Source organism: Lathamus discolor, chromosome 5 (genome assembly GCF_037157495.1).
Source record: "Lathamus discolor isolate bLatDis1 chromosome 5, bLatDis1.hap1, whole genome shotgun sequence".
Classification (NCBI taxonomy): Eukaryota; Metazoa; Chordata; class Aves; order Psittaciformes; family Psittacidae; genus Lathamus; species Lathamus discolor.
The window spans coordinates 57,101,800-57,113,423 of NC_088888.1; the positions used below are offsets into that span (position 1 = coordinate 57,101,800).

The window sequence follows — 11,624 nt, forward strand, 5'->3', positions numbered from 1 at the left end:
ATTTTAATTATGAAAATTTCATTTCTAACTTAGGAAATAACCTTACTGTATTTAAAACATCTTGAAATTACATGATCTGCATATGGATTTTAGGCTGTCTGTAGCTTGTCCTTCTAACTTTAATCTTCACAAACATTTCAAATTACTGGGGCAGGGTGGGAGCCTTAGGATGAATCTGCCCTTTCTTAAAATACTTCTACAAGAATCACCACACGAAGTTTAAATACTTGACAGGTTTTGAATTTGTTTTTTCTTGCTGCTTTGTTTGTAACCCTGCTTTTGTTCTAATTACCTTCAGAGATATGTATTTTTAAAACAACTTTTCCAGTTTGAATTCCATATCTAACACATTCTTCTACAAACCCTGGGAAGCATGCACTAGCATTATATCATACAGTATTTTTTGTCAGCTGCAGACAATGCAACTGCTGCTGCAGATACGCGCTGGGAGAAAGCGTATAAAGCATTGGATAAACGGCACACAAAATGTGTCACTGATGATTCTGGAGTGTGTAATGAATGCACTCCATATAAATCTAGGTGGGAGAAACGGCCTGTGGAATGTCTTTACCCTACACACGCACAAACATGCATTACCCACAAAAGATCACTCAGAGAGCCTTGGCACTGAAGCACTAATTTGTATCAGTTGTCCAGGATGCCTCAAGGAACTGAGTCCTTAACGTGGAACATACCTGACAATCAGCCTGTCTAGGAGACACCAGATTTTGTTTCAGGGTGAGACCTTCCCTGGATGTTTCTGTATCCTCCTTTCCAAGGGCATGATCCTCACAAAATGCTTGGAATGCCCTTCCCTTTATATAGATGAACTAGGACAAGCCAGATGAAACATGACTCATTATTTAAGGACTACTTGAAGGAGTCATTCCTTGTGCTGGTTCTTGTGTAATATCTTTTAGAGCCGCAAGTCCACTACCACTGTCCTGCTTATTTTCCCCCTTGTTTACTAATAGGAGAGAGGAAGAATTTGGACCTAAAATGGCAAGCAAATTTGAAAACAGCTGTATGATAACTGCATGACCATTGTATTTCGATTTTTCACATAAAGAGTTTCAGCTATCTTTCCTTTACAGTTAAATGCTGGAAAACCAAGCACTGTATATATTCATTGGGGAAAGGGACCTAAATAGCGAAGCAGTAGACACCATGTGAAATCCCAGCCTTATTAAAATCAGTACCTTTCTCCCACTGACTCAGAAGGAATGAGGATTTCATTCCAGAAATTGAAACTCACTGTCCATCACAAAATCTGATTATATGGGGAAATGTAAACTAGAGGCAATGATTTCATAAGGTTGAATATAGGTCATATATAAAAACTGCTTGAGAAAATATGCGATAGTATCTTACTACTACCTTTTTAATAATAGTTTGCAAATACATATATATTTTCTGGGGCTCATGGCAAGATTTGAATTGCAGTAGCTCATGCTGAGTATGACTTCGTTCAGAAGTGGCATAGCACAAACGTGCTTGGTTTCCCCGTGTTGTGAGAGTATCTGAATCTGGTCCTGTGAAATTTCAGTTCAAAGTAAATCCAGATGGATTAAATAAAGAATACTGCTGAAATGCAGTGCAACTGGGGAAAAACAAAGAGGGGAGGAAGGAGTTTGGATTGTAAGACTGAAACAAAAGATGTATGTCCATATAAAACAGTAAAAGACAATTAGAAAATATATTTATACTAAATTAAAACTTTATTGACTAATGTTCTCCAGACAACATGATCCAATGGAGTATGGCAGCATACATGCAATGAAGTTGAACACAACAGTAGTTTAACACGGAATGTCAAACAAATTAATACAATCCATTAAATGAAACAATGTATCTGTGTTGCTGCAAAATGAAACCAAGCTATGTATTTCCTTGGTCAACCTGTGTTCAGCTAAGAGGCTATGCATTTGAAGAAACTGGTAATTTCCTTAGCATATATTTCAAATAAATTAGCTAGAATTGTACTCTTTAAAAATCCTTTCAACTTCACTTGCATTTCAAACAAAATCTAAGTGTAAACACTAAAGTTGCTAGAGCCATCTAGAAAGACCTGTCAAACTCAAGAGTGGACATTACAGTTCAGTGAATGTGAATATTCAGAACAAGAAAAATACCAGTTGCTGCAAAAGTCATGTAGGCATATTTTATTATTAATCCAGCACAAAGCATTTCTTCTAAGTTTCTCACGTAAAAGACTAAAGCTTGCTTACAGTACTACATCTTCTATCATTCAAGCATCATTATTACCTATCAGGGAGATTGGCTAGATGACCTAATGGGTCTTTTCCACCCCTAAGTTCTACAAAAGAAAATCATTCACTCCAGTAAGAACATGGTTAGCTACATCCTGGGCTTGATCCTGTAGCCTTTGTTCAGGCAAAACTCCCACTGATTCAAAATATTTTCCAGAGCAAGACATCCAGGATTAGGCCCTTTTGATTTTTATTTTTTAAAAAAGCATCCATTAAGGATATGTGGAAAATATTCTATAAAATTAAAAAAAAAAAATACGACATGTGCTTGACTTGCATTGAAGAAATCAGAGAATGTAAACACCACAGTGGCCCACATCTTCACAATACCCATAAGAAAGTGTCAACTGCAAATAATCTCTGTGCGTATATTTCCCATTGTATGCTTCCGAGGGTGTTTCGTGTATACCTTTACCTCCATATCCACACACATATGTACACCCTTAACATACATGAGCGTGTGACAAAATTCACTAAAGCCAGTTGCTTGCCTGTCTTAATGCTTAAATCTGCAAGTGGCAGCAAACTGGGCTTTATATAATACTAATTAGACTTTATCTGAGCAGCAGGACACGAGTATTGCTGTGGGCAAAAGAGTGTGGCCGCTGGTTCTGCTAATGTGGAGCCATCCCAGTTATGCACATCACAAAATCTACCTGCGTGAAGAGCTGGAAAAGCAGGTGACCAAAGCATTTCTTGGTGGGCCATATCTCAAATTTGAGCTGAATGATTTAGAGGCTGTAGATTGTCCACACAGGAGCCTTTTGACAACCTGGAAGACCACGTTGGGAAGTTTACCTTCAAAGTGCAACTTTCCAAGAATGGAATGCTCTTGATAGGGAAATGATCAGAGGCAATCCTGGACTTTTTTGCTTGTTGAATAGGAAAAATGTTTTCATCTTCAGACAGCACTTCACCCTGACGAATGTGAGTTCAGTTATTATTGAGTTTTAGTATTACAGAAGATTCTTTAGAAACAAACATGATAGTACACACATACACATACACTCAGATATTTACAGCCTTTCTAGAAAAACACCCCCCTACCTTAGTACTGACTACCTTTTTCTTATTTTTTTTTTTTTTAGTATTTAAATTCTTTAAACCAGCTACATTAAATACCAATGTGTACTGTACCACCCCACACCAACCCTACATTCCCCCCAAAAACCAGCAAGTACTTTAAAAGTTTGTTTGCTTGTTTGTTTGCTTTTGTGATTGTTAAAATCCTCTGCTTGAGACTGTTAAGTACCACCTCCACTGGAACAAGATCAGCACTGACTGCATCTTCCAATGCATGTCGTTTCATAGTTGAGCAAGTACTGCAGCTAGAAGCTTAGATCTCCAGGTCATCAGGTCGAGGCCTGCTGCTGGCTCGGCTGCTGGCTCTGCTGGGAGGCCTCTGGTCCACAATGGTGAGGGGTTGCAGCTCGTGCCCCGACGCCAATTTTTTAGTGTTCTGGTGCTCATCAGAGAAGTCGAAGGGCTGGGCGTGCGAGTTGGAGATGGTACTGCCAGCCTGCCCCATTCTGTTCTGCTCCGCGCTGTAGTTGGCCCAGTTTTGCTCGCTGGCTTGCTTGTTGTAGTTACGACAGGAAGAATTATTCCTGTCTCCGGTCACGAGCTTGTACCCTGGGGGAGACATGGGAGACAAGGGGGCGGTTGGGGAGGAGCAGCCATTGTAGTAAGCATATTTGGGGGAGCCACAGTCCTTGGAGGGGCTTATGGCACCGCTGTGGGAGTAGGGGTCATTTTTCCCTTTCACACGATCCTTGACACCCTTGAAGAACACATAGAAAAGCTCAATGATGTTCAGAGCAAGAGACACCAAGGACACAACCAGCATGAAGAGGATGAAGATGGTTTTCTCAGTTGGACGGGACAGGAAACAGTCCACTCTGTGTGGGCATGGATCTCGCTCACAGGTGTAGATGGCATTCAGGCTAAACCCATAAATGTACCATTGAATCAGCAAGAAAGCCACCTCGAAGACAGATTTAAACAGGATGCTGATGATGTAAGTACGGAGCAGTCCCCCACGCATCTTCACTTTGCCATGCTCTTCGATCCCATACTTGAATTTCTTAATTTCTATTTGCTTGAGGTGCATATCCACATTCACACCGTCATTTTGGACCACCTTGAGCTCTTCTTCTCTTTTGTTCAGCTTCTCTTCTTTCCTCATTACATAGAACACATGTGCCAGGTACAAAAGTGTAGGTACAGACACAAATATGATCTGCAGAACCCAGAAGCGTACATGAGAGATGGGGAACGACTTGTCATAGCAGACATTCTCACAACCAGGCTGTTGAGTGTTGCACCGGAAAGCAGACTGTTCATCTCCCCAAGCAGATTCAACTGCTGTCCCCAAGAGCAAGATTCGGAAAATAAAGAGGACAGACAGCCACACTTTCCCTCCTGCAGTAGAATAGGCTTGAACCTTATCAAGAAGTTTTCCCAAGGCACTCCAATCACCCATCTTCACAGGATGCTGGCTAAAGAAGGACACAAAAAAAAGTGATAGTTAAGACAGAGCTTTAATACCTCTGATACACTGAATCACAGGCCAATGCTAATAGAGCAGTGATGTCAGCTTGGTTTTAATTCATGAGTTTTACGTGATCTGAAGAGCAACCAGAGTTTTAGTTAGTGCAGGTGGAATGGAAAGTCAGGGAAACTGAAAAAGAGAAAGTAACACATAATGTCTCAGAGCACAATGAAAAACAGAAGTTTCTAATTTCAGTCCTGTTTTCAAGAAGACCATGACAAGCCTCAGCTTCCTTGGTGGCAGCCTCAGTTCCACAATATATACCTGCCTCAGGTAGAAAACAGCTGTGACACACTGGTGAAGCAGGGTGTGGAAGTGCAGAGTGGCACAGCCGGAATATTCTAAGAACACGTGAAAGATTTGTCTCTTTTGGTGTGCATCACTCACAGGATGTTTTATGTTCACTCTTTAAAAGAGTAAGAAAGCAAACCATCATATAATCTAGATACAAAAGGTTATACCAAGTTAATGCCAGGGTTGGGTACCTAAAATTTTATCCTTGCAGGAAGTGTGCTGTATTTCCTACAACAACATGAAACTGAGCTCTTGCATATCTTGTGTGTAATACAGCTAAGAATATAGCTCCTAATGATGCCAAGTTTATAGTATACTGAATTTCAGAAAAAAAACTTGGTATCTATGCACAGTTTATATATCGGTATTTGCAGCACAGAGATCACAGCATATTTTACCTACAGCTTTATGAACCAAAACCAGTAAATACACAAAGCGCAGCTAGGCTCATGTTACTAAATTGGAGGAACTGGTTTCCTGTTTATCTGTGGCTTGCTTGATTCACCAGTTTCAGCTTCGTATTTGCATCTTCTTGTATTTAAATTCCTTCACTTTGTTTTGAAAGGAAAAAAGACTTAGCAAGAAAAAAAGGTAAATGAGCTCTTTCTGTTTTTAAAGCAACTCCTGGCGTGCAGTTTGCATTCCAAGTGTGGAACACTGCAAGTTTAAATTGTCTCTCTCCACTTGAGTTTTAAAGTGCGCATTTCTGGGACACAGGCAGCTTCTTGGGGATATCTAGCAATACACAGGATGACAGAAAAGGAATTGTTTACTTTATATTCTAGCTTCATAGGAAAACCAAAATTCACTATAGGATTTTTATCAACTGGAGAAAGGTAATCTTAACTGCATTAAAACGTATGTTTTAAGTTGCCCCACATGAACACATATGTGAAATTGGGCAATTAAAAGGAAAAATAATCACGAAGTTTTCCTTTTAAAGTACATGCTGCTGGGTATAGGTATTTGTTCCGTGCATACTGAGTAATTCCTTCCTGGTATTAATAGTTCTGATATTGTCCAAATGATTTTCTCCCCATCGCATCACGGATATATTCCCTAGTCAAGGTCATTTATAGAAAAAGGCCCTTTCTGGATAATTCATAAAATAGGAAATTTTAGCACCAAGGAGATCTGCTTTCAAGAAGCAGTGAGTCACTGGAAACACATGATTGTAAGTCTGGCAAGCTCAAGCATAACAATAGATGCCAAATAAAAACACACCGTTCCTGCCATCGGAAAGAGTCTGGGAGAGTAATGGGAGACAAGTGTTTAAAGTGCTCACTCTTACAGCTCAGAGATGACAATTATCTTTAACCCCTGAAAAATACCCCAGGGCCATTTCCTCGGTCAGCTTAGTCAGCTTGCTCTGAAGTTTACCTACTGCAGCCTGCAGACCCTTCCCCATGCAATTAGCTCTTTGCATGAATGAAGCCCCATGAAAGGGTCAGGCCTCCTTCAGACTTTTAAATCTGTAAACCGCTGCTGCTGCTGCTAGGAGGAGTAGGCAGCGTTTTTATATCTGACACATCCCTTCAGCCATCCCAGCTTTCATTCTCCCCAGGAAAGGCGAGTGTGTCCTTATGGGATCTGGTGGCGGAGAAGGAGTTGGGCGCACGAGTGCGGAGGTCTCTGGAAAGGCTGGAGTGAAATGTGACCAGGTTCCTCCTCAGGCTGGGATTGTTAAAACAGAGAACAGCCTGTAACTATACAACATGTGAAGTTTGTTTTAAAGGGAAGCTATTTGCTCCATGTCGTGGAAGTGGACAGAAGGAGCCTTTTTCCAAGTAACAGCTTCTTGATTTAATTAGTCAGGTCTGTGATGATTCAAAACTACTGCATTAACAGACTTTTCTCAGACTCAACATATTTTTTTACTGTCTAAATGTTATTTCAGATTGTAAGTTTGATTAAGAAAACAGAGGACGTGTTATTTCTAGGCTGTTACGTGTGGTTTGTTTTTTAATTACACTCCACTCTGGTCCATTAATGCAACATGATTTACTTCACTTTTGACCTACTTAATCCCACACCTGCAATATTTTGAGAATTTACTACCTATTTTTTAATTTGCTTCGGCATGCAAAATTGCTAAGTTTCATTTATGTCCTCTGGCAATATAAACTCCAGGAGGAAACATTCCATGCTTGAACTACTCATACATAGCTTTGAAAAGCAACTTTTTTTTAAAGAGATCGGTTACATGCTGGCCTTTGCCAGTGATAAAAAACCCCACATCAATTCAAAACATTGTGCTGTTAATCAGATAGCCTCATGGTGGCACAAATATATTATTCCTTCGCTTAAGTGGATTCTATTGCTTTATGAAACACAGTACTCTGTTTTGTTGTAGAGAAAATTCATTCATCGGCTGTAACTTGTTTACTTTCAGGGCACTGAAAGACCATTTTTATTAACCGATCACAGTATCGGTTTACTGTGTATAAAAAGGGGTTTTGTATCAAACAGTTATTTAAGTATTCTAGCTTTGTAAATAGTTTGAAATGGATGGCAGATAACCTTTAAAAATAGTTCTTCAGCATTCTGGACTTCTTTTAAAACTTCCAAACATCTTAAATGAGTCCCCTGAAGGACAGAGGTTGACCTGATCGATTGATTTCAGTACTTCAGGAATTTAAGGATACAGCTCATGATGAATACATGTATTTCATAAGCTCTATTACTTTACAGCATTATAACCTTTTTCTGAAACAGACTAATGCCGGCCTAGTAAACTCTCTGAAAGATGAATTTCTTCCAGGTCCTACTGTGTGTGGGTAAAGATAGGGGAAAAAAAGCCATAGAGCAGCAGGAGATATGACAGCATTCATCTGCAAGGGTTTTGGATGACCACATACAGAAGAAATTTGATTTGTAAGCCGCAATTAAGAAATTCTAGAACTATTTTTTATGGACAGTATTCATCCTGTCATCTGGTTCATATTTTCCAGGAAGAATAATGCAAACTCAGTGCTGTGGTAACATGCCCAGGTCTGACTACAGTGATAGCAGGTCACATGCCAGCTGATGGAACAGAGGTAAGGGTTAGAGTGGGATCTAAAATGGGATTGTGCAGCTGAAGCAGTTGGGTAACAGGCCAAAGTTTTGGTTTTCCAACTTTTCCTACCTTTTTATGAGTGCTCACACACACACAGCCAACAAAAGAGAAGATTCTGGACCTTGAACATCAATCAGCTTGAGTATTTCCTCAAAGCAACCAGCAGTGGCAGAGAAAGCGGCTGAGATGTACAACATATGGGGTTTGGATGGGTTGTCACAGTGAAGACTAGTTTTCTGAAACAAGTGTCAGTGAACGTCTTCCAGACATTCCCCTGGAAAGGTGTAGTTCATTTGTAGGTCTGCGGATGAGCGTCAGTTCCTTTCATCCCCTGGACAAAGATTATGCGCTAAATGGTTGCAGTAACTGGGATTTAAAGTGTCACAACTGTGTGGGTTTTTTCGCTGTCTGCTAGTATTGATGGTGGTCAGCTGCTAGTGGATCTACCCATAGCCTTTGCCTTTCCCGTCCTGTACCCTCTACACCTAATTCAATTCTAAGGTGTAGTTGCAAAACCAACTGTAAGGACTTTTTTAGATATTCTCTAGTTGTACAAGTCAGGTCTACCCTGTGTGTTACTGCCCAGATTCATCCCTCTCCTCACTTGCTTTGAATCAAAGACGAAACACTCAATTCCCTGAGTGGGTCTCAGACCCTCTTTATGCTTCTGCCAGTGGATTTTGAAACCTGGATTTCTGAAACATGTTAGTTGCGTACACTACAGCCCAGCTGCCTCCACTAAGGATAAGTTCAGCGGGTAACATGGGGAAGAGATACCAGAGACTGGGGGAAAGACAGCAACGTATCTGATGAAACAGATTGCTCAATGTCATCTAACCTTCCTCACACCCACAGGAATCCTTGGCCTAAACGAACGTTCATTTCAGAGACACGCAGAAATAATCTTTTCGGGCTTGCATAATATGAGACCTGAGATAATGTTACAGTGTTGAATATTTTTGCGCTTCTGAGTGTATAAGTGCTCACATTTATGTCGCAAATCAAATCCTTCTCTTCCCTCCCCTGAACCCAGCCTGCTGCTCACCCTTCTCCCATTTGTATGCTTGTTAGGTATCATGGGTCAGTGCCAGTGTTTGGCTTTGAAGTTTCTGAAGGAAACACTCCAGTAAACATCCCAAAGACTTGAGGCTTAAATTCTGCAGTGTAGTGTGCCGTCCAGATGTTAAAAACGGCAGGATGAAAGCTTCACGCAAGTCCTCCAACTTGCTCCCTATGCGCATACACACGCACACAAACAGAAGTCGGGCACAAGGTGTCCATAACCCATTTATGTCCCCATTACCAGTTTTTTTTTGTCATAAATCTCACATACAAAAATCAAAAGGAACTCCTCAGACAAAATACGCCACTTCATGAGGCTTGCTCGTTATCTCAAGACAAAATGTGAGGACACACATAAGCACACAGTATTCTTGCCTGAGAGGAGAACGTGTTACTTGATAAGATAGACTCTGTGCTTAGTCTGTCTTTCAGATGAAGGCTTTTTCCTGCCTCCTCGTGTGGCTCTTTAACTACTGGCTAGGAGAAAGCAACTACTGCTGTAAGAAATCACTCCAGGTCTTGCAGCGTAAAAACCCTCTTACTTCGCCAACAGATGCCATCAAACATTTTTTTCCTCTGCATTTTGGTATTTAAGCCTTCAAGGTAATATAAAGGGAAATGTGTCATATTGGGATTATGACACATATCGTGGATATTCTTTCAAGTTCCTCCTAGACAACTTTCATTTACATCTACCCAAGACTTTCACAAACTTCTCCAACGCGGTAAGGCATATCATGGTATCTCACATTCCTTCTCTAAAATCCCTCACCGAGGTTGCTAAAACAGAGTAACTATATACAAACCAGGTTAAAAACCCATAACCCACGTCTGGATTTTATCACATCTGTATTAAAAGAAGAGGGGAAAACCTATCAGGAAAACCACGTGCAAGTCACCACTGCAGTAGCTGCAGCATTTAACAAAGCACCTAATTAAGAAGCTTGTTCCGCGCAAACTAGTAGGCATCAATCAGGACTTCCATAAGAAAGCAAAATGTGCGTGGCAGAAATGGGGTGCACTCAGGGAAAGGTCTCCCTGTAGCTGACTTGTGATGCAACTGCGGTACCACCGAGGCAGCTGAGATGCACCTCCAGTTTTTAGCTCTTTAAAAGAGTTCATTTACCCTGAGAGAAGGAAGGGCAGCAAGGAGGGATTTCACCCAAACACCAGCAACAAGTCTGCAGCTCAGCCCCGCAGCCGCAGCTTCGCCGCAGTTCCTCCTTCAGTGGAACAAGGCTAGAAGTTGTGGAAGTGTAGGAGTTGAAGAAATGTACAGAAAGAAGACGAAAGCAAGCAAAGAACTTCTACAAGTTTGAACTTAGCACTTTAAGAGAACTCACGCTTTTAGAGATGTGTGTTTTAAAACAAGTTCAGCCACCAGCGCAGTAACACAAAGTGCTTGGGGGGGGCGGGGGGGGGGGAAGTGTTTTGAGAAAAAAGTGATACACAGGAAGATGAAAAAGGAAAACTTTTCAACTTACCCTTGCTGATCAGCAGTGAAACTGGATCAGAATACTTCTTTGGAGGGTTAAAGTAAAATGGAAGAGCACGTTCAGGCACTCAGACCTATTTAAACTTTAAAAGTCTACTGCTGCTTTGTATTTTTCATCCTTCCTTCCCCACTAATGAAAGAAAAGTGCTGATACCTCGTAAAAGTTTTTTCTACCTTGGAACACTGGGAGAGCTTTTAACAAGTTTTTAAGGCTCTGGCTGTGCAAGAGGAGGGGAAAAGGAGGGGTGGCAGCCCGGGAGGAGGGGCGCTCCGCGAGTGGGGAGGAGGAGGAGGAGGAAGGGGGGGAGGAGGGACAGAACTGAAGGCACAGCAAAAACCCTCCCGGGGAAGCGGGGAGAGCCGGGGCATGGAAGCCCTCTCTTGCTGATCTAACAAAACAAACATAAGAGGAGGCAGCAGCCACCCCGCACCTCCCCTCCCCCCCGGCCACTGAGGGCACCTGGGTGGTATTGCATCCACATCTGGGCTTGCCTGGGACAGACGAAACAACTTGGCTCTCTGGTGTGCACCAGGAGTTTCGCTACAGGGAGAGGGGAAAATGCGTGAAAGGGATTAATAGGTAACCAGCGTGAGCCTCCTGGATGCTGGGGCTGGACCGCGTAGCTGCTTTCGCCAGTCCCTCCTTTGCCACCACATAGGAGAGGAAGCCCCCTCAGCTTTTCTTGTGAACACAGCTTTGTTTACTTAGTTCTATTTCCTTTACGTGCACACATGAACGTATACCCCAGGAGCAGTGTTTTGTTTCTACAGGAGATACATCACGCTTTTTTTTCATTATTACTTGTGTGTGTGTGTGTTTGCGCGTGTGGCCGTCCCATGGGAGAAATGAAGAAATGATCTCACATTCCAGGAAACTCTTTCCAGGAAACTTCA

At 41.7% G+C, this 11,624-nt stretch overlaps 1 protein-coding gene across 1 annotated transcript; it reads right to left on the reverse strand.

Annotated features, from left to right (window-relative positions):
• Positions 1-1,699: 1,699 nt before the first annotated feature.
• GJA1 (gap junction protein alpha 1) lies at positions 1,700-11,008 on the reverse strand. The gene is made up of 2 exons (XM_065680978.1): positions 10,720-11,008; positions 1,700-4,768 (listed from the first exon to the last, which is right to left on the reverse strand). The coding sequence occupies exon 2, from the start codon at positions 4,750-4,752 to the stop codon at positions 3,607-3,609; it is 1,146 nt and encodes a 381-aa protein (XP_065537050.1). The 5' UTR covers positions 4,753-4,768; positions 10,720-11,008; the 3' UTR covers positions 1,700-3,606.
• Between the last annotated feature and the right edge of the window lie 616 nt (positions 11,009-11,624).